We start from the raw sequence: 26,072 nt of genomic DNA, 5'->3' as shown, positions 1-26,072 counted from the left end.
ATTTGTGTTAAAGAAGTTTGGTCGTCATGATGTTACATAAATGACCTCTGGTGAACCTAGACTGTTTGGGAGTGCGGAACAAAAGGTCTAGGCCTCCATTTTGTTGCAGGGGCCACAAGCGTGCTGCTGTAGGAGCCATCGGCTCGCCAAAGTCCATTTCCCCACCAACTGAAACAATGTGTCAGACATGGCGCTGACGCAGTGGAACCGCAGCACAGTCCAGTAGTTCATGTTTGACTTTAAAAACTGTGTTGTCTGCTTTTATGCACTTTGTTGCGTGTCTTGCTTTTCCCTGAAAGGTCGTGGCTTCCAACAGGAGGTCCTCACAGTCAGAGCGCAACAGGAGCAGGCGCTCCTGCGCCATCCATTTTAGCGCCTCTCTCTGCGTGGGGCCCAGAGGAAACGATATGGCGCAGTCGTACACGCCGCGCACACCGCGTGCCTTCTACGTGGATGGAGGCTTCTCAAAATGAAGGCAGCGCGTGATGTAGGCCTGCCTCCACCCCTCACTCGCTCACGCTGGAGTTTGGCTGCGGATGTCGGCTCCGCTCCCTCCGGGGTGTGCCAATCTCATCTCATGCTTTTCTGTTTTGGTATTCATTTTGACAAGCTCGGAGCTGGACGTTAAAGGGCCTCTTCTCTGTACAAGAGGTTGTTGAGACTTTTTAGCCGTACTGTACACGCCCGGGGGGATACGTGGCACTCTGGTGCGCTTGCTTTGGTTAGAAAATGGCTCCCATTCACAAAATGGATCCAAACCCTCAAAGAGAAACGGGCCACACGGAGCTGTCGCCAGTGGCGCTCCAGTAACTGTTGAATCATCAGGGGTGGCGTTTAAAAATGAAGACACTCCATAACAAAAGCTCAGCCTTTTATTCCCTCCGTCTTTCCCACCTTTGCAGGAAATTTGACTCCATCAAATGTATTTAATCAGTACCTACTGTTTCCTACCTGTGACCTTTAGTTTAGGTCATATTAGTTTTAAACAGTCTTTCAGACTAAAGTGAGTGTGTGTGGGTGTGTGGGGTGGGGGGGTACATACATATATATAGCCAGGAGCTTCATATTCCATACATGGAGATTTTATGGTTCAAACATAATCTCAGGGGGTTTGTACCCTATAAAGTCCAAACATTCATACTTTACACACATTATTTTTGGAAAGAGACCCCCCCCCCCCCCCCCCCCCAGTTTTTTATTCCTCCAAGTGAAAATCTGATAAAGAGTCCTGATGTGTCCTGTTGGCCTTCTCCAGACCTGAAATATAACAAAGTGACAGAGTTAAAAATAAACAGCTTTAAGTGAGTGTGTGTGTGTTTGTGAGTGTGTGTGTGGTGTGGGGGGGGGTAACCACTGATGTCTGAATAGCTCTGTCCTCTCTGAGCATCAGTGATTCTCCTATATTCACTTTCCATGAAACCTTTAATAGTTTCCTCCTGTGTGCTCACCTGGAACAGAGCGATCTAAATAAAACTGCAGAGTAATTAAGTTGATGAATTTAGCTCCACTCAACCACCAGACCCCCCCCCCCCCCCCCCCCCCCCAAAAAAAAAAAAAAAAAAATCATCAAGAAATGCCTTCTCCTTTTTCTGTACTCCTAAACTTTGTAAGTACATCACAGGAGCCTGTCTACAGTTCTGGGTTGCTGGGCGGAGGTCAAATGCTGCAGAGGAACTGAGTGAATCGGCAGGAAATGCAGGAGGCGGCAAACAGCCTCAGGAAACGTGGGTTCGTCTCTTCTTTTATTCCCTGTCCTCCACACTTGTCATGTGACATCACTGCAGCGCAGGTAATATGGTTCTTCCTCAGACTGCCCGGCTGGAGTAACTAACTTCAGACAGCGCCTGAAACGTCCTCCACACACACAGCCTGTGGAAGCCCAGTGACCTGCTGTATGTCTGTGTGATGGTCTGTTGGTTAATATAAATTTCTGTCACCGCTGGAGCATCACAGGATCCCACTCCTAGTTATTAATTTAATGTCACGAGTGACACAAGTAGTGCATGTATGTGTCTAAAAGCGTCTGTGCTGCTGAGCTGTTCAGGTTTTGCTTTCTCAGAGGAACAGCTGCATATTAGTCAACTACACATTTACTGCTTAACAAATGGGCACGAGCCTGAAAGCTGCAGGCTCAGTCTTAAAGAATAAGTGAGTAGTGGTTATCGCCTGAAGGCTTCAGCAGTAAGCTGAAGGCAGACGTGCTGTAAAGTATCCAAAATGAAGTTTGATTATGAATTTAACAGCTGCAGGGTTCCTGTTCTGAGAGGCTGAGGGCATTAATCAGCGCTCCTCTGCAGGTAGCAAACACTGAGTTACTTCAGTGCTGTTCTGGAGACAGTTTAAAATCCGCCTGAGAGGAGCGGCCCTCGTTCGCAGGCCTGTACTGGAGTGATGAGATTTGCTCGTTTGTCAGGAAGAAAAAACCCTGTTCCAAAGCAAATAATGAGCTTCGTGCTTATTTGATTTCTTTTTCAAGAACAAACAGCGTTTAACGGCAGATTCCCATTTTCTGTGCAAAACAGCAACTAAAATCAGCTTTTTGTGGCGTTCCCTCCACCTGCTGATCTGATGTGTAGCATTTTTGCTATATAAAGAGGGTACTCAAGAAAATATTATGATTTGGTGCAAATCTCCCATTCAGACTGCATAAATGGCCATTTTTAATGCGCCCTGTGAATTCCTGTGATTACACTCGGAGCACCAGCTCTGCTTCCAAACTGAGCGCGCACTCATTTGTCTGCTTGCCAAAAGCAGCCACTTCTTCCACCGCTTCCCTCTCAGATCCTTTTCTCACACTGGGTTAAAAGTGAGCAAACATGCATGTCAGTCATGTGCCAGTGCTCTTCCTGTCTGCACTTCCAAACACACTGATTTTCCCCATTCAGATGATTTCCATGCCATTTGCTGCAGATGGTGGATGCTGATCTGCTGCTGGATTAATGAGAGCCACCACCAGCGTGCACAGACACACTCTTACAGTCATTCCTGTTCATCTCGCCCTTTCTCTCTATTATTTCTTCCCCCTGTTGCTTTTCCATTATTATGACCTCAGACTTACTTTCCAGGTGCTCTGACCTTTGGCCTCCATCGGCTGTTAGTTGACTGTGACTATTACAGTGTAGGAAATGAAGTCATGTGACCTCTCGGGCAGCTAACAGCCGAAATATGTAAATGTGGAAGTGCCAGCACTGACCCTCTGTACTGTTTGTGTGTCTGCTGCACATGCTAAAACAACACGTTTCTTCACTGAAGTGAGAGTGAGGCAGATGTGAGGCGGGAGGAAGCCGCCTTCGTCACACGCCTGCCAGCACCTCTGAAATCAGGCCAGAAACAAACGTTTGCACCTTTAAACCCACATTTCTGATTCATCTGTTTTGGCTTCAGGATATTTTTGTGGCTTAATTAGAAAACAAGAAATTGAAAACTAGAAAATGAAGCAATTTTTTTTTTTTTAAGAAAGGATAAAATAATTTAATTAAAGTTTTTAAAGTCCAGGCCTGTTTTGGAAGTACTGAGATCTTTGTTTTATTCAACTTATTAGATAGGATATAGAATTATTCATGCATCGTTGTGTAAGCAGCTGATCTGGGTGCAGCACAGTTTCTGTATAAATGCAGAGAGCTGCAGAGTAGAGTACACTTTTTTTTTAAACTCTAAAGCTGAGTACTGGGTTATGCTCCAGCACTCTTCAGCAGCAGGTGAAGTGCATAAACTGATCAGACAAAAATCATATTTTCATACGACGGCGCTCCGAAGACAGCCGGGCACCTAAACGGACCCTCGAGGAAACACTGAGCTGCTGGTTCAGTTTGGACCGTTTAGCTCCAGCTTCACCAGCTTCTGGGAAAAAATAAAATAAAAATCAGCAGTTGAGTCAAAAAGTTGGAGGTACATTTCTATCATCTTTACCACATTTGTTTTTTCTATTTACAAACAGCAGGTAGACAAAAACAACTAAAAAATTCAAAGGTACTCGATGAAATGTTAGAGAAGTGAGAAAAAGGCCTCAGCTCGGTACTTCATGCTTTCAGGTGATCATTTTTAAGCAGAGCAAAAAACAGCTGCAGGATTGTAGTCCGCTCAGCTGAGCATCGCTGCAGGTCATGAGCTGCTCCACGTGCAGCCTCTCAGGATCTCGGTGTTCCGCTGCAAATAAAACGGGAATGTTCCTGAAGCTGCGGCTGAAGCAGAACAGGGAATCCTCCTGGAGAGATGCCTGCACACGAGGAAAAAAGGATCAGTTTGAGGTTTTTCTCTCATCAGCTTCCTGTCTGTGAAAACATATTTGATGTTAACTTTTAGACACAGAATCAAATTCCTGCTTTTGTTTGTTTTTGTGTTTCCAGTCTCATTCACCTCCTCTGTATTTTAAGATCCAACCATTTAAATTCTGTGGCTTCACCTCAAATAAAGATTAAAAATGTGAAAGCTTCTAATTAACTTCTCCTTCTTTCCCACTGAAAAATCTACAAGATGTTGCACAGTTTACATTAAAAAAAAAAAAAAAGCATGGCTGACTTTTTTTTTTTTTTAAATCCCAGCAGGGTGTCTGAGCACTGAAACTACGTTCTGCAGTTTGAGGAACCAGAGGCTGGAGGAGAGAACTTTAACATTTTTTCTGTTTTTGTCCAAAGTTCAGCGCTGCAGAACGAGCTCTTATTGGAAAGATACTCTGATGCACTGAAGCTGTTTTTATTTTAATAAGTGGAAAAATCCTGTGAAATCAAACTCAACAAAAAGCTAAAAAGGTTCAAAGAAAACTACCAACTCGAGCTTTTTGCAGCTCAGCAGAAGCTCTGAAAAAGTGGAGAAAACTTCACGTTCATGATGAATAAAACGAGTCTGGATACTAACTGTAAACTGTGTTTACAGAAACGAGGCGTATCTGAAGTTACACCGGCTCAGTGAGAAACACACACTCTTTAGTCAATATCTATTCTACAAGTTCTCTGTGTGTGTGTGTGTGTGTGTGTGTGTGTGTGTGTGTGTGTGTGTGTGTGTGTGTGTGTGCGCACGCGCAACATGCAAAATCTATAGTTCAGTTTTTCAAGATTAAAAACACTGGATTCATTTTTACAGCTGCTCAGTTTGTTTGCTATAAATCAGGTCCACAGTCAAACATGGCAGATTAAGGAAATATTTTTTTTAAGTGCCTAAATTGTGCAAAAAAACAGAATTAATATTTCAGTTTTCTGCAATCCTGAAAGAATATTTTGAGATTTCCTCATTGTAGCCTGTCGATGTTATTTGTATCATTTTTTGGAGGTCAAACGTTAACTTCAACTTTAGGATTTTAAAAAACCATATCAAAAAAGGCTCTCACTTCCTGTGATGACATCATGGAAACAGGATGTGCCGTCTGCCACTGAGAGAGACGCAGCATCAGCAGGAGGATAACGAGGCCTCTGTGTTTTAGTCAAAACTTCATTTCTTGGAATAATTCATGTAGATGTGGTTATGTGGTAATATGGAATTGGTTTTATAAAAGGCTGCAAATCAGCTGTGAAGAAAAGTAAAAACACAGCAGTGATTAAATCCTGCAGTGAAACTCATCTAAATGCTTCAGAAGAGCAACATGCATGCAGAAGGATTTCATTCAAATTACTGCAGAACAGTTTTATCTGTAACATGTTCGAGACTTGATCCTTTGATCATGTTCTGTATGTGTGTCTAACATAAATTTACAAATAAACTAATAATATTATTACTGCAGCAGAAACTGCATCATCTGCGCATGAGTGGGTGAATGAAGCTTAAATCAAAGAGTGTTTATTTGGGTGATGAATGAGAGGTTCATCAGCTGAAACACGTCTGCACAGTCTGTGCGTCTCACTGTCTGACGATGAAACTGCGGTGACGTTTTTCTTGTTACCTGCTGGCTTTTTTCTGGAAACCTGCAGCTGCTCAGCAGGCAACGTGAAATTCTGCATCTGTACAACTGATCAGAGGAAGGTTACAGAAAGTGGCGCTTCACAGAGTCACAACACAAAGCTGAAACATTTCACACAGTGTGGCCCAGAGAAGATTTTGCAGAGGGAAATGGAGGGGTACCACACCCAGAGTTAATGCAACTGAACTAACTTAGTTAAAGCTGAATGAAAAGCCATGTGGATTCATGAGGAAACAGGATGCTTTCTGGGAGCATTTCAGTAAAACAGAAACAGCAACATTTGAACTCAAACGGGAAAATTCATTTCTACATGAAATATTCTGCAGGATTAAACCTGAATAACAGCTGCATGTGAGCTCAAGTAATCGAAAACAGTTCCACATTTTCCCAATGAATAAACTGCCTTTGGTCAGTGAAGGGAAATGAAATGGACTGATTGGGTTTAGTTCATATGAAAGAAGTTTAGCACTGAATCGGATCTCTTCGTTTAAGACCTGGATTCCTGGCGCATCCCGGACCCTGCAGTCAAACAGCGTGTTTTCATTCCGCTCGCTCAGGAATGGGTGACCGAATGAAAAAAACAAGGAGGGAATTTAACCGTTTGTGTATCGGACTCACCAACTGCGACTTCCATCAGAATAACAGTCTAATATCCCACACGCAGCGGACAGCGAGAAGACCTGGGGGGGTTTGAGCAAGCACACAAAATGGAGAGAGGGGGGGGGGGCTGATTTGAAGAAACAAAAGCCACAACGACTCCCCCCCCCCCTTCTTAAAATCACCCTGTCGACTGAAACCGAGGCAGGATAACGTAACTGGCTTTCCGGGACAATTTCATGAAGGGAAAAGCGCGTTTTTAAGGAGCTGTAAACTCACTGAAACAGGCAGAAAATGCGCTGTTTACAAAGCAGGAAATATCCTTTGAATGCGCTTAAGAGTGCATTGAAAAAAATTAAAGAAGAAAACCGCAAATCCCAGGAAGGAACGAGCATGGATGGAGGCGGAACTGAGAAACTGTTATTCTAAAGTCAACTTCCTATTTATCCTCACAGTCCTTCATACATGATCATGACGGCCTCGTGTGCTGTGCGAACTTTTCATTCGTTTCATTTGCTTTTGTATATCTCACTGCCGCCTTTAAATGTTGTTAATGAAGCCTATAATGACACAAGCTGTTTGCTCTGCTTGTGGTTTGAAGCTGGAAAGTAGCCACAGTAAATTTAACCAGACGCTGCTTTTCGCCTCCTCTCCGGCCCATTACCGCCACCAAGTGGCCGCCACGGGCCGCTACACCGTGGCGGCCCGTCAGGCCTGAGAGAGGAGGGCGAGGCCTCGAGCGGGAGGCCCGCCGACCGGCGCCGTCTGAGCCGCCCAACGGAGAAACACACCTACTGACTTCAAATTAAAAAATTTAAAAAAATAAAAATTTCTTTTAAAACACATTTAAATTATGAGCCATTAAATCTTCTGACCTCTTCATTTTTAAACGGCCATTTTTGGCTGTCCTGTTTCATCGTTATTAAATTGATTACTTATATGAATTAATATCACATCTATATATATTATTTCCACCCAATAAATAATTGTCTTTTATAAAATCCGTCAGTTTAATCCGTAACAAGCAACACATATTTTTATTTAATTAAAAAAATTTTAATTCAGGGGTTTAAATAAATAAATAAAAACTTTGCCGGCTTGTTAACTCCACTAACACCGCCGCTACCAATAAACGACCTCCCGCGCAGCACCGGCTGTCAGGGTTCGTTTACAGCGGGCCGGTCGGTCGGTGTGTTACCGGAGAGCCGGCAGTTTTGACACCGGAGTCGGATTCACCGAGGCCCGCAAAGGCTGACAAATCCGAGCCTGGCCATCGAAACGGTAAACGATTTTTCCCCGGTAACCGGCGCCCACACAGAACAAACGCGCCGTCCACCGACACGTGGATATTAATTCCCTACGATCCGCGCGTGAGCGTCGCGTGGCCAAAACCTTCCCGGGCTTCAGTGGATCCGCCAAGTACGCGCGGCCGGCTCATTCATTTCTGTGACACGCGCACTGCAGCGCGCGTTCCCGCCGTGTGCGCACAGTTTTCCAGACTTTGGTGGACAGAGCAGAGTGACACAGCCCACACCTGCACACCTCAGTGACATTTAACAAACCAGATAATTTCTCATGATTATTTAATCTCTTACTGTGAGACGTCGCAGTCTCCAATTAATTACGTTTATGATTGTAGTTCTGATCAAATTGGAATCATTCAGACGACAAGATGTCACTAAAAGTTCTGCTCTCTATCACACAGCTTTAGCCTGCAAGTCCAGGACCGTCAGTTACCTGTGTTACATTAAAAAGTGATTATTTTCACAATCCAGACATGAAGTGTCGTTCCATTGCTCGCCATTTACTGCACCTTTCTAATTAAGTATAACGATAAAGGGTTAAAAGTTACAACTTCCTGCTAAAGTGTCGCCAAACTAACTGGTGTCCAGTGAGCAGGAGGTTCCCGGCCTGACTGACAGAGCGCGGAGCCTTCAGGATGAAATCCGTCCAGGTCCTCGTTGTAGAGACACTTTTTAAAAGTGAGAAACTTTTGCACTGTTGCGTTTTTGTTTTGTTTGTTTTGCCCGTGAAAACCAAGTGTAAACATCCTAAAATGCCCGTTGCTTCATATCAGGCAAAAACCTGCGGTAACTCTCCTGAGGATGAAGTTTGAAGTATCCTTTTTCTTACACTTATCAGACCATCTCGGTGGGGAGGAACAGCTCAACATGTGGACACACCTGTAGGACTTTGTGGCATCGAAGCTGGGTTAGAGCCAATCGCAGTCCAGTGTGACACTTGGACCGGAATGACGCTGCGTGCTGAACTGTTACATGAAAATTGTGTAGATTTCACACTGACACTTCGTTACGAAGGAACGTTTTTTGTTTTTGTGGGAAAATCACAAAGCGCAGCTGGTATCCCAGAGTCAGCGGGATCACTCAGTGTGCTCTGAATCAAACAGCAGCGCATCCGTGTCCTCACACCACACCACTACTCCCCACTTCACAGAAAATGTGGTTCAACTATACGCACTCACCTGAAGACCATGTCACGTCCACGCAGAACACCAGGCGCCTTCTGATCAGCTGTTCTTTCACATCCTTGGTTTTGTTCGGATTAAAGTACAGTAGCCTCCTCTGGGCGCTTTCACTGCCGCCGGTGGTTCATGCGAAGCCTCAATGTGGCGCACCGAGCAGGCAGATCTGAGACGTACCATCACTCGGTAAAGTCTGCCCTGCTCTGCTGCCCTTTTTTAATATTCATGATTCACAATGTAAACATGCTGAAACTATAAACCGGTCATTAACGCTTTCACCGGGCTGACAGCTTGATTTTCAGTGCTCTGTACAGTAACAGCCCCCTACTGGCCATTACAGAGAATACACGTTTAACCTCTTGGGTTTAAAAAATCGACCTAAATGCTGATTCAATATTTAAATTAGCCCACATCTTGCCAGCTTCTTGACATAGACTCCTGTGTAGGTCACTAATAAAGCCCACTGGATTGAACACACACACACTGCACTCACTCACCTTAATATTTCTTAGCATAATAATTTGGGTTCTTAGGGAGTCCTTGGGCACCATTTTGCTCATGTGGTCGATGAAGATGCTACATATGGGATAAAAAAGTAAATTACTTATTCTGCAGTTGCAGCTGTATCAGCGTCTTCGTCAGTGTTTGATTTTGGCTCTGACACAATATCTTAAACACTTTCCAAAACTCCAGCTGCCTTGTGGACTTCATCATGATCTGAAAGCTGAGTTTAACCTTCATCTCTGAACACCTGCTGCTGAGCAGAGCATCAGTTCCACTTCCACCTCAAATATCCACCAGCACCTTTGAAACAATCAGAAACGTCACTGTTCAGAGAAAGCTCGAGCTTCGACGGGTTCTTCCTCCCTGTGAGCAGAGCGGCACTGATGGTGATAATAATAAAACATTTTATTTGTATAGCACTTTTCTAAATACTCAAAGACACTTTACAAGGAGAGAGAAAGCAACAATGAAAACATATCATGAATAAAAATAGAAACAACTTTAAAAAGAGAAAATACAATGTCAGTAGAACTGTGGGTATTTCAATGAACACCATGTTAGCGAGAGAGAACCTAACAGAACTACATACTGGAGCCGTTATTTCAGTCAAACTTTACAAAATCCTCTTTAACTTGGCCAGAAGTGATTGGCTGCTTATGGAAACCTAGGGCTGAACTAAATCCCGGGAGTAGTGTGAGGCAGGCATCATCTGTTTTAGTTTGTCCTACGGGAGCCGAGGTGGGGCCGGGTGGGAGGATTACATTTTAGCCACTGGAGCTTTGTGGGCTTGCACCAGGCCTAGGGCGACTGTTAAAATCACTGGTGACGGGGGCTGTGTGAGTGAGTGAGTGAGTGGTAATGGGGGTGGAGGGGTGATGTAAGGCAATGTTACGTTTTTACAGCAGACACAGCTCTTGATGGAGGGTGGAGGTGAGCGGCAAAGACAGTCATAATTATACAGCATTTCTTCAAATGCTTCAAAGTGAAAGGAACAAACCGTGTAACAGTCAGAGGGGCGGAGACTCGCTCGGTGATCATCTATCATGTTTCCCAGCCAACATTATTAAAACTACAATAACCACAAACCACCAGTCAGGTGCCAGTTTAGAAAAAAAAAGGTGAGCTTTCAGTTGTGTGTTCAGAGAACAGCGCCCGACTGTCCTTGCTCGGTGGCTGCGTGTGAGAAACCGGGAGATCGGGCTTCAGTCTTCACAGCACACCTGAGCTGAACGCACAGGTGAAATGGGGGTTTTTTGCAGAAATGTTTCTGTTGTGGTCCTTGCTGAGAGAACGGAACTCATTACACCTCCTAAACGCACAATATACACAACGTTCGTTCTGGAGCACGTCGAAGGGGCGGGTGAAAAAATACAAAGAAGGGAAATGTTTCCCCCCTCCTGCTCTTTTTCCAGAAACCTCATTGGATAAAAAAAATAAAAGGTGGGTATTATGTTCAAAACCTTTAACAATTACTTTTGACAACGTGGTGCCAGGAGTCCACGGTCATTCATGGTTTGGAACACACTCTTGATAAAAATAGGCTTTCATTTAACATATGGAAAAGGTGGTGGGGAGACACTACTCATAATGGGAAGGATAAATATTTCATAACTAGGGTGGTAGAGGAGGATGAGGGAGATAAATTCTTAGTGAGGACAGATTAGGAGAGAGACATTTTAACTTATATCCAGTACATGGCATAGATCATACATGAGGGTCAAGGCAACACATTGTTTTAAACCTAACTACTCAGTAATCAATCTCAACTAGTTCTCAATGGTGCCCTTCCCCATTCCCAAACAACGTTCCAGAGGAGGGCTGAGGGGAAAGGCAGGCATCCGGCAGTCATCCGTCCTTGATGCTGGATCTGAGAGGGTCGGGGTGGAGACGGAGGGTGTGTGGTCGTAGATGCGACGTGAACGGGGAGGTGTTGGCTCCCAGGTGTCTCATTGGTTGTAGAGGGAGCGCTGTTCCCAGGGCATGGCCTGGATGGTGCGTGGCACGGGGGAGGGCTTGAGCGTGGGCGCTCCGTTCGGATGAAGGGCGTGGCCGATGGGATTGATGGTGGTGAGGGGCCGCTGGGGGGCCAGAGAGAAAGTGTCCTGGTGCTTCGGCTGGAAACAGAGTTAAGGAAGGGGGGGGGGGGGCAGAGAGACAAAGAATTGTGTCAGCGGTGGAGATAAAGTGAAGATGGTGTCAGAAAAACAAGTCACGAATAATGCAGCGGTGAAGGTGAGATGGACGAGGAGAAGGTAAGAAAACATGTCACTGATGCCTGAACTGTGCAAAAGGCTGCTGCGAGGACACAAAACTAAACACAACAATGCAAAAAACAATGAAGGTGTAGTGTAGACAGACTGCAACACAACATCGCAGTCAGACCTCCGTCCACCTCTGACTCAAGTGGAATTAAATCACCAGGAGATGTAAACTCATTTCTGACATGCTTCAGGGAGTGTGGACATGAGTGTGTGTGTGTGTGTGTGTGTGCTATAAAAGTAAACGGGCACCTTTTCTTTAACGATTTAATGAATAAACTTTAGTTTCTCCTCTGCAGACATTTTAGTTACTTTGTGCAATCAGATTCTTCTCCACTGAGTCTCATCTTACTGACAGACTCGAACCAGTTCTCCACCTACAGCGAGGTGTGGTCAGGGTGGTCCTCAAGCTCCCAGCTGATCAGCAGAGCAGCAGGAGGACTCGGTCACTATGGCTACATCGCACTCTCTCAGATGGATAAGCAGGAAAATAAAGCCAATTTCTTTAGATTTGATTTGATTTCTTGATATTTTTATTAGGGGTGGGACTTTAACGCGTTAATTTCGATTAATTAATTACAGGGAAAATAATGAATTAAAATTTTTAACGCATTTTAATCGCACTTTGCACCGTGGAACGTTTCTCAGTGCACGAGTTCCAGGCATACAGATTATATCGACGCACAATGTCCAAATTCAGGGGCCGAATCGTTCGAACCATAGACATATATACATATGTCTATGGTTCGAAGGACCCGGCCCACATAGACCGGGTTCTTCGCAGCCCACGTAGACCGCAAAGGCCGGAAGTGAGCAGCTAGCCTTCATATCAGCATCAGCTGCCGTCACCTCTGTGTAGCTCATGTCGCCTAGCAAAGTGAGTGTGAAGCACAGCTGTGTAAAAGCAGCTGGTTAAACAGAGAACAAACCTTTTCTCATTTTTGTGGTTTAATTTTAATTATTTTTTTCAAAATAAGCTGTTAAAACAAGCATGACACATTTCAACATCAAGGAACACAGCTGAGAGAATGATTAATTTCCAACTATATTAAGTGAGACATTAATGTTGAATAAAACTATCCAGTTATGATGCTTAACTTTAATGTCAGGAGTTTGCTTATCACAGGAGCACTTCCACCCTTCGTTGGTCTGTGTAGTAGACTGGTGGGAAAATAAACAACATTTTGAAGTTTAAGCTTATGTATATTAATTCATTCATCAACCAAACTTAAATTAATATTTATCATGTTAAATATTGAAATGTGATTAAAATGCGATTCATTTCGATTAATTAATTAGAAAGCTTCTAATTAATTCGATTAATTTTTTAAATCAAGTCCCACCCCTAATTTTTCCAATATTATAATGGCACCAAAGTCTTATGGTGGTTAGCACCGTCACTTCACAGTAAGACGTTCAAACCCACCGGCCAGCGTATCCAGTAAGATCAGTAAGATTTCTTTAGATAATCTGATAAATGAGGGAGAAATTATGGCCGCAAGAAATGCATTTCAAAAACTCAAATCTGATTTCTTTGTACTCCCTGGTTAGAACTAGTAAAAATATTAATACCAATTAAAAGGCATTTATCTTGTAAACTAAAACTACTGCACAGAAAGAAAACCAGTCTCGCTTCTTTTAACGTTCAGCCACTAACACTGATCAGCACACAAGGTGTCAACACAAACTGTCCTCAGTCACAACACTGCAGTACTATACTGCCTTTAAAGGATTTCCACACAGGCCACACAATGGCTTAACAAAAAGTGTTTCTCCCCTAATTTTCTGTCTATCAGGACCTTCTGCTTTCAGCAGGTGGACGACCTGCAGCTCAGCTCCGAGGTTCCTGATGATGAATTCTGCAGTGAATCTCTGTGGAGCCTATGATGTAACCTGCACTGTCAGCATTCATGCTTGTGCAGTATGTGTTAATGATGGTTGTGTCCCAGTGTTTTTTCCCCTTCTGGATCCCTACTCTTTGTTGTGGTCAGTTTTTTTTTTTTTGGGAGCCAAACATATTTGTCCCTTAAGTTTTTTAATTCTTTGCACATTCCCCCCATGCCTACTCCTCCAGGAATCTGCTGACATCTGTGTGTCCTTATACTGAGGGTTTGATTATTATTCCTTAAATTGAGGCAGTGACAATGATTCTCTCACAGATCCATTTGGAAATCAACAGGAGGACTCAACAGTGCTGAACAGGCCAATCACAGTCGTCCTGGTTGCATCGATGCAACATGTAGACACATTTCTAGGGAGGGGCACGTCAGGGTAGGGCGTAGGGTTTCAGAAGGGTTTGCGGTTGTGAGAGACCTATGGCGTATAAATCCCTGTTATGGTTTACCTCCTGTGGTGTCCAACTTTATTTAAACACGTGGTGGATTGCTGTGTGAATGGGAATACCAGAGAGATTACTATAAATATGTTTCAGTGTGTGATGATGTAAAGCCTTAAATACAACATGGAGATGTGCAACACAAACTCACAGAGTGATTGATGTGAAAAAGGGAAAGGCACAGCCCCAGGTTAGTATGTGAGAGAGCCTCGTACCGCCAGTGAAGATCCACAGGTCAGTCCACAACAAAGGATCACCTTATTAGCCACATTTTACTCTGTTTTCTTTGCTGGCTGAGCAATTAAATAATGAAATTCCTGCCATAAAAGCAGGACATTAGTACTTACTGAATGTAATTATTTGATTCAATACAATCATAAAGGTTTAAATGAAAGGATTGGAGCCAGGAGTGCTGCTGAGACGGGCTCATTAGTACCAATGACTAGCTGACTAAACAGCACGAGGACCGAGAGCAGTCAGCACAACATTAACACTCCAGCCAAAGCAAACTGGGTTTACTGTGTACAGCTAAGCTTCCACTGAAACCCTTTGCTGTCTTATTAGACATGGGCCCTGTCAGTGTTAGCGCTGACGTACAGCACAGCACATCGATAACAAAGGTTACAAAGAGATTCTGCCTGCGCACATAACTGTGGAAATACCTGGAAATGAGAAAGCTTAGAATTTCACATCCTAATATCAATCAAATTTTAATCACAATATGCCACGATGTTACAATCTGGTGTGCAGTGTGGTTAAAATACTAACTGATGGACCATTATTTACCACGTTCAAGGTGAAAAACCTTAGCAAGGATTTGACTGCATTCCCCTTCAAGGCCGTCTCCTCCTGCCATCTGTAGATCGCTCCCTGGAAGTTCTGAAATTTCACCATGACCGCAAACCTACATCTCAACTTCCCCGTCACACTGACAACTTGGAGATGGAGCACATTAACTATATAACAGTTGGGCACAGCCACCATGACATCACTCACTGGTTTCTGGACTCAGTCCTCAGTAATGCAGTTTTGGCTGCCACTATGTTGTTTTTTAGAGCCATAAGTGACCACGTTGCAGCTCGAGCATTATCAGCTAAAGATAGCATGTGTGGTTAGGGAGCGGTTTTCATAAAACAACTAAAATCCAAAACAGGTGGGCTATTAAATAAATAAATAAATCACAAACTGTACAGTTAGGAAGGGGGAAAGTATTCACAGACGCACAAACCATTTTTGTACCATGTTGTAAGCATGTTCATTTCATAGCTGAAGTTGAGCATTCGAACTCGAGCTCACCATCGACCTGTCTGTGGATGCTGGCTAATCACATTAAAACGTTCAGTTCAATCTCGCACAATCTTCACCACGCAAACTCCCTCAGATTTCACTTCCTGTACTTCAAAAGGGGGATTCTCTTAGGACAGCGGTGAAGATGCAGCGTGCATCACAGATTCGCCACTGCAGAACTTCCACAGAGTGATTAAAGAAAGCTGCTGGAGCCCTGCAGTGCTCACAGCACTTCACAAAGAGCAGACATTGAAGGGGACAGCAGCTTGTGCTCTGGCTCAATGGTAGCTGTGCGCAGTACTGCTTTTAAGCTACAACGAACAAAGCTAAAAATGACACGTGCAGTTAACTAACACTAAATTGCCTTTGTGCAGACAGACTCACAACAAACTTGCATCTTTATCATGACAGAAACTCATTTCTGTCTCAGTGCCCTGACAACACTTGATACGAAAACGCAAACTGAAACCCAAAAGATTTTAGAAGACAGCCAAGACTGTGTCCACCAGGAGGCTCTACAGCCAACAGCATCTTAGAGATGAACCTATTCCCAACGCCAACTGAAAATGTTTCTGTGCCTTTTCAGATCAAGAGTCAAGAGTGAGAAAGGCCTGTGAGGGGAGGCCCCTGGTAGACAGAGCATTACAGCATTAGCCTCTCTCTCCTGGTGTTAGTGGGCAGATAGAGAAAAGGCAGCTAGCCAGCAGAAAGCAAACAGCGAGTGTGTGGCGGTGCTCTCTCATACCATGGGGTTGGCGCTCAGCCTAGTGTATCCCGAGCTCATCTCCTTTACCTCAGGCACCAGGGGCTGGAGAAGGGAGTAGGAGGAGGACGGGGTAGCGCTGGAGGAGGAAACGTGTTTGTTGGAGGATGAGCTCCTCATGCTCTGCTGGCTGCCCTGAGAGGACACCGAACTGGGGCGGCCCTGCTAGAACACAAAGAAAGCTCGACATAAACTCCAGTAACAATAAACAATGAAATAAGGGAGAAACAGGGATTCTCCAAAGCTTCTCTGGGTCCTACCTGGTGGGGGTCAGGCACAGACTGGCTGGCCACGCCGCCACCCTGCCCTCCCTGGGACATTGGTGAGACGCAGTGGGAGGGAAGAGGTTCCTGCTGGCCGTGTCCACCATGCGGCTGCATCATGGAGTTAGCATTATTCTGCTGTTGCTGCTGTTGCTGACGGCGTGGCGTAGCTGAGAAGTTGGAACGACGACCGCCAGACTGGATGGAAGGAAGGGTGGAGATAAGAGTGATTTTACCATCCATTACCTGCCATTAGGCACATTGTTAAGCAGATTTTCAGGAGGTGACAGATGAATGTGATGTCACTGTTTTGTTTTTCTCCTCACTCATCAGGCTTCCTCAAACCTCTGGTGCTTTAGAGAGTTCATTCTCTCACATCTGCCTCGCACCTTTCACTGCCCTGACTAAACCTATTAATATGAGGGGATGGAGTGGTCAAGTTACACCCGCACACCCGCACACACACACCCGCACGTGCACGCACACACTCAAACAGAACTCAAGCAATTCTATTAAGCCTACAGCTACTATAACTAAAGACTGCCAACTCAAAATCCTGTCTCTCTCACGTAATCATGTAAGACGCTGTTCACCATCACCCTGTCCTCTAACCCTGACTCTGACGTTGTCCCTGAGCAGCACATAAATACCTCTCAGCCTTAACTTTGCCTCATCATGCCTCTAACAGTAAGTAGTACTGTATGGGAATGCATGTTTTTTTGTTTCTGTTAAACCTTCTTATCTTTGTGCGCATCAGTTCTGTTTACTTTAAACAGGATAAACTGTCAGCCAAAGAACAGGTGACAGACACTAATGAACATAAGTCTACTTCAACTGTTACACAGACCACTGACATGGACGTGAGAACAAACGCGAGACTTGGGCATGCTTTAATACTGCCCGAGTATTTAGAAATCCAGACTATTATTTTCAGTAATGAGAAACTGAAATGCAGTACCGAGGTTGTGTATTGTACCGCACTGTGAAAAGTCATGGCAACAGTAAGTACAAACAAAGTGTAACTGATGGACCGTTTGGGAATATTTTGAATTTAGTCGATTTGATGAAGGTGAGCCAGCCAACAGGAGCGAAGCTGTGTAGGTAGGTGCTTCCTGAGCTATTAAGCTCATAATCAATAAACAGAAACTTAAATCAGGCCAAGTGTCCTTACCAGCAGTACAGGTGTCCCACATGGATCCATCATTGGATCTCTTTTTATTCAGTCTATATACAAACACTATCTCTGCCACACAAATTTCAATATTTATACTTTAAGCCTACATTAGCTCCAGTCAGACCACAGAATGTATCACATTACAATGGACATAAGAAGGGATCTGTTCACAGCAAGTATGGAACAGAGAAACAACCAAATCTTTTGGCACGTCACAGCAGGAAAAACACATCGATACCACTGATAGAGTGTAGTCGCACTCGGGCGTCGACCAAAACAACCTCACGAGACCCTCTGGAGGGTGGTCTCAGTCCAGTTCCAACAAACTCTAGAACAGTGCTGGTGTATTTGAGAACGTGATCCGACCCCGATCCAACCCAACTACAGGTGGTCGGTAGTCGAGCGACCACACAATATGGTAGTTGGATTCAGCAGATGTGTAGAGTGCTGTTTTTGCCTAAAATATTGCCCAGATAAATACGAATATTAGGAATAGATTAGGAGTTATCCACTAGTCCAGAAGACAGCACCCACTTCCTGTATTTACTTTTCATTGCATCCACCCCAGACACATCTGGCCAATAAGCAGACTGAACATTCTCACGTGGTTTGCAGTGACGCATTTTGGTTCACCTGCAGTTCACGTGGAGTTTTCTGTGTATGAAAGAAACCGAACCATGATAAAAAGCTACATTTACAAACACATCGACTGATTCAGACCAAAGGAAACAAACTACAGGTCTGAAAACTCCAACAGCAAAATCCAGGGCTGAAACAAACCATGGGTCTTTCAACTAGAACTACTGCTGAATTTTACCATCCCTCAAAAATTGCCCCAATCCCACACCACTCTCACTGGGCTGTGCAAAGTTGGAGTTGACTTGTGGTATGTTAGCTCTACCTAGCAGGGTTTGAAGTAGATCTCATTTTTTCTTATTTTATTTCTTAAAGACGTTTCACACCAGATGGCTGCAGTAGTTTTTACTGTTCCACGATTCTGCAGTTTGACCAGTGACATCTAATCTCACCAGCCCAACATACTTCACACTGCACAGCTCCACAAAAGGCCAGAAGGTCTGCTAAGGAAAAGGACATCAACTCTACCTAAATGTGGTCATAGAAGCATTGTTGAGCCACCTATCATTCAATGTGCAACTTCATTTTCACTTGCAAAATTAGCAATTCTGACAAAGTGGAATCCAGAAGGCCGCCTGTGGCTCAGTGTCCCCATTTTTGATTGAAGTTTGATTGCGATGTGTACCAAAGACTAGGGTTTAGCTCAAAAATAGGTACGTTGGTGCTACCACTAGTGTCTGGGGCCATGGAAGACGCTGCCCACTTTGCCCAGCTAGCATCCTGCTCCAATACCAGTAGTCAAATGTTAGAAAATATGACTCAAGTAGAAGGGATACTGGTATTTCCTCCTTTTGATGATTTCTGTATTTCTACTTCAAAAGTCATTTTTATGGAATTTTAGATGTTATGGTCAACAGCAAGATCCAGTAGCCTACAGTGCTAAAAAAATAAAACATTCAAAAGCGTAGTAATACAGTCTGAGTCGACAGTGCCAAATGTCGTGATGGTTTTGTATCAAAAAGCCACACTGTGACAGAAGAATGAAAGACTTACGTCCGGGGCGTGCTGCATCAGCAGGAATCTGATCTTGACCATCACATCTAAAACGCCTCTATGAGTTGGTGCTTCCTCAATCTGCAGGAGCTACACCTCAAACTGCCGATTCTGCCTCACATGCAACACTCACACACATGCTCACTCACGCTCACACCAACCTGGTTTTTGGCCGCGGCGCTGCAGCGGTGCTGGGCCAGGTCCAGCATGGTTCGGTAGCTCTTAAAGCAGGACGGGCAGTTGAACCGGTTCTTATGAACCAACCCCATGCACACACAGACACACACAGACATACACATATAAGTTTGGATTACTGTACTTGTGAGGAAAATCAGCTGAAATGTATTCATTCTCTGCTGTCTGAGCCCTGACCCTGTCCCTAATCTTAGCCTAACCCTAGTCTAACCCTGACACCGCAGCACATTTCCACTAACAGGATGGCAGAGTAACCATTCTCCCAAGCAGGTCACTGGAGAGGGTAAGAAAAACACACAACATTATATTACATGCACACACTCTTCAGTGCAGAAAAATCCTAGCCATGCACATCAACATCCATACATGCCAGTGTTTCCACTAGAGGGGGCATCCGTGCCACTAATTTACAGAGACACAAGTAATGTAACCTCCATCATACTAATTGTGAAATTGTGGGCCAATACCAACAATTTTATTTTCAGTCTCATTGTTTTATTTGTTGTTATTGATTCCCACCTCTGTTCCAGGAAATTCAAGAAACCACCTTTTCAAAAAAAAAAACACCAGTTTTTCTGACATCTTTAAACTCTTCATTACACGTTTTTTATTTTTAAACATTTACAGGCTGGTGTGACACAACAACATCAGCCACTCACACTGGATCACTTGCCAGTATCAGTTTATTAGGGCATTCCTAATGACACAATCTGAAATTAGATTTTACCATTTAACAGCTGTGAGAACTGTGAAGCGCTCTCACTGGGATAGGATTTCCTTTTTCCACACACTGTCTGAACCATGTTGGACATCAAGAGTGTTTATTGTCCCTCCACGAAGATACATTATCTGTTGTTAGTGTTGTTTACATGAAAGCTGTTATAAAATAGTGACTCAAACATGGCATGAAGTAAGCCTAAAAACAGATAACTGGTTAAAAAAAAAAACACACCACAAGAATAGTAGATACAAATTCTTTTTATGTTTCATAAAGGATGCTGGCTGCGTTAGGAAAAGTGTGAGCTAGAGGTACTCTTGGAGCATGTCCATACTCTCTGCCACTGCTTCATCAGATCTGAGTCTTAATCTATCCCTTTCAAGCTCCCAAACTTGAAGTATAACACTGAGCTGCAACAATATCCTTTAAGATGTTAGCTAACGAGTGTGAGGCTAGTCCATAATCTAACTACTGAGAACAGTGCTCCCGGTTTCCTAACATGAATTTTATGCACACAATAAAACAGATAAAATCGGGGTTGGCTTTCTTGGAGCTCACCTTACATCAGTGCATTTTTTTCACCTTATTCTTTATACAGAAACACTTAAGATTTAGGACCAAATAAAAGGTCTGATGAGCTGTAATTAAAAAAAGGTGGACGTATGTATTCTCATTTTTTTTTTTTTTTTTTTTGGATGTATGCGTTCTTCTGTAAAATTGGCACTAATTTGATACAGTTATCAATTAGAGCCCCACAGCTGACCCTCACACAGACCATCATAACAGCCCCAGCAAAGACAGGAGGATGCTAGTTTACTACTCCAAAGGCACACGCAGCACCTGTTACAGAGTTTAATCACAAATATACTTTATTTGGGCTGCCTGCATATAATGATGGCTGCCCTTGTATATTTTACAGTGTCCAATTTACTAGCAGACAGTCCCACTGCTCTTATTTGAAAGCTGCTCAGCTCACTGTTGCGGCAGTCCTCACTGCCATTCATGCGTCTCAGGCCTCTCGTCCTGCAGTCAGAGAGAATCCTAATCCAGTGCCTTCCAGCTGGCAGTGGTTGTTGTCCCTGTTCTGCTCTAGAGATGAGCTGCAAAATGGAAGCTGAAGAGCCTGGTGCCACTGCTGCAGCTCACTGAGGCTGCAGGGCAGATGCTGCCAGCAACAGTTTAAGACAGTGGAGCTGTAGTTCATCCCTGACACGAGGAACTTATTGGAGAGGTAGCTGAATACTGCTTCATAATTTATTGCTACAAAGTTTATATGGTATGATTTCTTTTTTTGTGTGAGATATTTGGAACCAATATATATTTGCAGCTAAAAAAAAAACAGAACACTGATGTCAAAGTTTTGAATAAAACAAAACGTCGATTCAATCATTTAAATTATGATATATTAACATGATGTGGCAAGAAAGCTGATACTTTATACCTGAAGCATTACTGCAGCTGAGCTCATGCTCTCTAAAGTTTTTATTTTAGGTTTTAACAGCCACCAACCTGCCAGGGACTACAGACGGAAATGAGTTCATGTTCCCAAAAGAACTGTTTGCCTCCTTTTACTCTGCAGTTGCAGCTGGAATTTTCTGTTTTCTGGTTGTCCACCACTTGTTTTGGGGTAGTCTGTGGCTGCCTGCTCACTTAGCCACTAGTATTAGTAAAGGTGATCACTCAGAACAACTTTGTATTGATTTGCAGTGACCCTTACCTCTAAGAGGAAAAATAGACCCAGAACATGACAGCAAAATGCACAATGCCCACAACACATCAACACATGCCTTTGAATCCCCTGACTCTGTTGGTCAAGGGTTAATTTGTAACCAGTCTGTGCATTCATTAATTCATGACAGGGGAAATAAAAACACAGCAGTCTTCCCTCTAATGACATTCTATATTATTCTAATTGTGTATTAATTCACCACTGAAAATAGTCCCTAACACACACATCATTTCCTCCTTAATAGCTCAGTGGCCAGTTGCTTCAGAAAAGCACTGAGCCTTTTTCTTTGAGATCAAACTGTAGAACAGAGATGCTCATCAGTGGGAAGTATTTAAGCAGCCAAACAAGACATTTCAAATTAAAACACAGCTGCCTTCTAACATCACATTTCTTTCAAACATAAAAAGAACATGCACGCACTCACATGCTGTGCTGCAAAATATCAGTCATATCAGTGAAGCCCACATGACCACCAGAAACAGCAACTGTCCTCACAGAGCACTGCCACACAGACCTACCTGATTGGACACAGCAGCAGTGCAGCGATGCTGGGCCAGCTCCAGCATGGTCCTGTAGCTCTTGCAGCAGGAGGGACAGTCAAAGCGGTTGGGCCCGTCATCGTGGATCCTCTGGTGGTTACGGAGGTACCGGGCCAGGCGGAAGGCCTTCCCGCACAGGTCGCACATGTAGCGCTTCTGACCGTGGATTCGCATGTGGTTGCGCAAAGACATGTAGTTGGTGTAGGGCTTACTGCAAAAGTCGCACCTGAGGTGAAAATAAAGTTTTGGAGGTGACGGCGAGGTGGTGTGGATGTTAGACACAAGGAAAGGACTAGAACATTTCAGGTATTTAAGCAAACAAGCCTCAAGTCCCAACCTGAAGTCTCCAGTTTTGTGGGTGAGTTTGTGGTTCAGGAGGGAGCTGGCGTGTTTGTAGGCGCAGCTGCACAGGTCGCAGACATATGGCCTCTCATCTGATTCCATGTCATCTGACACTGTCGTCGCTGGTGGCGGCGGCGGCGCCGGTGCTGGTGCTTGGGACTCCATAGAGAGCCTGGAGCTGGAGAGCGACGCTGAGGAGAGGCTGGAACTGGAGAGCGATGCTGAGGAGAGGCTGGAGCTAGAGAGGGCTGCTGAGGACGAAGGAAGCTGGTCACACCAGCTGATGGTCGAACTTGGCTGTGAAAGATGAGAGGAAAGGTTACAGCTAACTACAGTCATACAATAACAAGTCATTAAGAAGTGTAAACATGCAATGATCACTGATTTAAAAAGTGATACGTATTTAGAATTCTATCCAACTACAGCGAACAAAACAACTGAAACCATTTTTCAGTAAAATGTAAACTAATACAAGAATTGGTGTTTGCAGCTAACGGGGGAGACGCACTGAGTGACAACATCCATCAAACCTGCCGTTCACCTCAGAGCAAAAACTACGGCTGAAACTACAAGGTCACACTTCACATATAAATGACATTCAGCCAAGCTCTGCATTGTTGTGCTGTGACCTCTCACTGTAAACAAAGCACCGTTACACACACACACACTTGGAGAAAAACACCAGAGAAAGCAAAGTGACTGAACCAATGGGACTGTTTAGCGTTCACAGAGTCCTGAAGCTACAGTGCTGTGAAAACATTTTCTTACATTTTTTTTTTGCATATTTATCATATTTGAGGTCATCAAGCTAATTCTAGCCGACACCTCCATCAGTCAGAAGCTAAAACACTTTCTCACAGCCCAACTCTGACATGACTGCCATACCCAATGGGGACATGTATATGTATTAAATAAAGGGTGCAGCCTCTTGATAAATATTTATTCCCATGTATTACACTTAAAATGCATTTTATGAGTACAACCTTTATTAAAAAATTAGCATTAAATGACGGCTAGAAACCCTTATTTATATGTATTTAGTACATATCATTTTACTGCATCTTTTGCAAATATGCATCTTCATAGAAGTTCATTCAGTTTGTTATCACGTTCAGCCTGACCTCTGAAAACAAACGCCAGTGAACAGAAGGAAACAGAGAAAGCATCTTCAGGACTCTGACAATACACTGAGAAAAACTACTGCAGTGCACACATACAGAACCACACTGGATACACAAACACGAGCAGCAAACAGACAAGCAGCGTCTGTGGAACGCTAAAAACTGACCATTAAAGGCCGACACCAAGAATAGAACCAAATTGAGTAAACAGATAAATCAACACTTCGATGATGTATCAATAAGGGAACCAAACACAATCGGGGATGCTGATTCATGAAGTTCCAATTTTATCCACCACTGTTGGTTTAGTCTTTATTTTTATTTACATGTCATTCCAGAGAAACTAAGAATCTTTATTATTAAAAAATAATTCTTACCTCTTTACACTGTTCACAATTTAATATACGCAAAACTGATGTGACAACAAAATCTGTATCAGCCAAAATTCACTCAACAGGGACAATATCAGCTAACACTGTGCATCCCTAAATAAGACATCATCTACCAGTGGGAGTGGACGTGACACATCAAGTTTTATTTTTCCTCTGCCAACAAGGAGGAATAAAAGAGAAAAACACACATTACACCAGACAAATTGTTATTGTAACGTTCAGCCTCACTATCATTCTTACAGCTCGTGCTTCCCAAATAATTCACTGTGTTTATTAGTAAGAGCCTGAGATGAACATCAACCCTCCTGCTGGTGTGACAACTTGTTTTCTCATTCTGAGTGGTTTAAATATCAGGGCAAAGAGGCAAAACAGTAACATTAAGCCTCAGTGTCTGGAATCACACCTTTAAGAAGCTTAATGTGACAACACCTTTTTATTTTTTTGTTTAGTCTTTTTCCATATCAACTCTGAAGGAGCTACTGTGGATGAGAGGGTATATATGCTGAGAGACAAATGCCATGCTGGTGTAACCATGTGTTTCCACTTTAAACCATACTGTTAGATACTAAGAGAGAGGGAAGGAATACAGGGTGACACACCGCAAAGCGACTTCAACAAGTCCCAAAATCATAACAGACTTCTTGGACCTAAAATAGCTACGGGACGTTAATGGAGCTACAGTTCATATTCCTGCAGACGTGTTCATTGGACACACACTATTAGTTTCGACTCTCTACATTAACGTGTGGTCGTGGTCGCTGATAATCTGCCGGAGACTGAATGAAGGGCAGGCTTTCAAAGCCCTCCGCGGGGCGTCTTCCGCTCCCGTTTCCTGCGAGGTAGCCCAGCCGTGTTTACTTTGCGCTGCTCGCTAACAATATTGAAGGCCCCATGCATATGATTTAGTTTCCACTGCTCAAAAAAGCCCATTTGTATTTGGCATTACACCTGACCAATTTCACGCCGCGGCAGTACATAAATGTAAACAGTTTAGCTAGCCTTGTCTTAATTTGCAGACTCTGCTGTAGGCTAAGTGTACTCAGCTCTGACTGAGAGCAGTGTTGTCTTAAGTTAGCTTTACCGCGGTGCTCGGCTGCTCCAGCATTATTTGCTTAGCAGGTAGTCACTTGGCGTCTCTGTTTACAAGACAGTACTGACGCCATGCGTGGACATTCACGTCATACCCAACCATTCGTGAAGTTATGACAGAAACAAAATTCAAAAGGAACGGGTTATTAGCCACTTAGCTCTGCAGCTAAGAGTCAAACTAGGCCGGGAACCGCTCAGCATGACGTTAGCCCAATGCTAACGCAGCTGCTCTGTGACACAGCTTGCAGCTTCAGCTTACCCACAGACAACTAAAAACCACGTGGAAAAAGAGAGGCCGCGCTAAATGCTTAGCTATAAATTGTTGCTCCGTTAGTCGCCTTGTGCAGCTAGTTCTCTCCCGTGGTCGCTAGCTAACGGTGATGGCAGCTGCTGGCTTTCTTACTCCGGAGTCGTTGGGGTCCTTTTTCCAGAACAATTGAGAGCAGTGGCCGAAAGACTCTGTCGATGTAACATAGTTCACCCCGTTTCTATCTTGAAAGTCTCCATGTGTGCTGCCGGTGTTTGTCCGGGCGTACATCGTCGGTTTTCGGATTCTTCGACTATTTTTTTATTTTTTTTAGCTGAAAAGAAACAGGGCCGCTTTGTCGGGATCTTCTTCCGAAAAGAAAAATATTTTTTTCTGTGAAATGAGCGTTTTGGCGGCGGATATATCGAAGCGCATGGAGCATTACTGCCGCCTCCTGGACCGGAGTATAACAGCAACATGTATGCACGGGTTTAGAATCCCAAATTTCATTAAATTCT

At 43.8% G+C, this 26,072-nt stretch overlaps 1 protein-coding gene and 1 long non-coding RNA gene across 5 annotated transcripts; both read right to left on the bottom strand.

The window, feature by feature from the left end:
• Positions 1 to 3,570: 3,570 nt before the first annotated feature.
• LOC115777136 (uncharacterized) lies at positions 3,571 to 6,589 on the bottom strand. 2 transcript variants are annotated; one of them, XR_004019591.1, is made up of 4 exons: positions 6,509 to 6,589; positions 5,873 to 5,938; positions 5,324 to 5,500; positions 3,571 to 4,216 (listed from the first exon to the last, which is right to left on the bottom strand). It is a non-coding gene; the product is annotated as an uncharacterized LOC115777136 (long non-coding RNA). The 2 variants fall into 2 exon arrangements; XR_004019590.1 differs by lacking the exon at positions 5,324 to 5,500.
• A 3,298-nt stretch (positions 6,590 to 9,887) lies between these two features.
• LOC115777135 (zinc finger protein 646-like) lies at positions 9,888 to 25,946 on the bottom strand. 3 transcript variants are annotated; one of them, XM_030724967.1, is made up of 7 exons: positions 25,711 to 25,946; positions 22,701 to 23,002; positions 22,343 to 22,589; positions 19,344 to 19,433; positions 16,377 to 16,577; positions 16,099 to 16,281; positions 9,888 to 11,587 (listed from the first exon to the last, which is right to left on the bottom strand). In XM_030724967.1, the coding sequence occupies exons 1-7, from the start codon at positions 25,843 to 25,845 to the stop codon at positions 11,420 to 11,422; spliced, it is 1,326 nt and encodes a 441-aa protein (XP_030580827.1). In that variant the 5' UTR covers positions 25,846 to 25,946; the 3' UTR covers positions 9,888 to 11,419. The 3 variants fall into 3 exon arrangements, with proteins under 3 accessions (XP_030580827.1, XP_030580828.1, XP_030580829.1); XM_030724968.1 differs by having other exon boundaries at positions 16,099 to 16,278; XM_030724969.1 differs by lacking the exon at positions 19,344 to 19,433.
• Positions 25,947 to 26,072: the final 126 nt, after the last annotated feature.

The sequence above is a fragment of the Archocentrus centrarchus genome, unplaced genomic scaffold (assembly GCF_007364275.1).
Source record: "Archocentrus centrarchus isolate MPI-CPG fArcCen1 unplaced genomic scaffold, fArcCen1 scaffold_43_ctg1, whole genome shotgun sequence".
Classification (NCBI taxonomy): domain Eukaryota; kingdom Metazoa; phylum Chordata; class Actinopteri; order Cichliformes; family Cichlidae; genus Archocentrus; species Archocentrus centrarchus.
The sequence above is the reverse complement of the archived record's forward strand: the minus strand, read 5'-3'. Positions and strand labels throughout refer to the sequence as shown.

Excerpts from the sequence above, each read along its gene's own strand:
- LOC115777135 (XM_030724967.1), bottom strand. The coding sequence starts at position 25,845 with ATGTACGCCCGGACAAACACCGGCAGCACACATGGAGACTTTCAAGAT. Across the intron at positions 22,590-22,700 it reads CACAAAACTGGAGACTTCAG|GTGCGACTTTTGCAGTAAGC; the intron begins GTTGGGACTTGA and ends TTTTCACCTCAG. Across the intron at positions 19,434-22,342 it reads CTGCTGCTGTGTCCAATCAG|AACCGGTTCAACTGCCCGTC; the intron begins GTAGGTCTGTGT and ends TTGGTTCATAAG.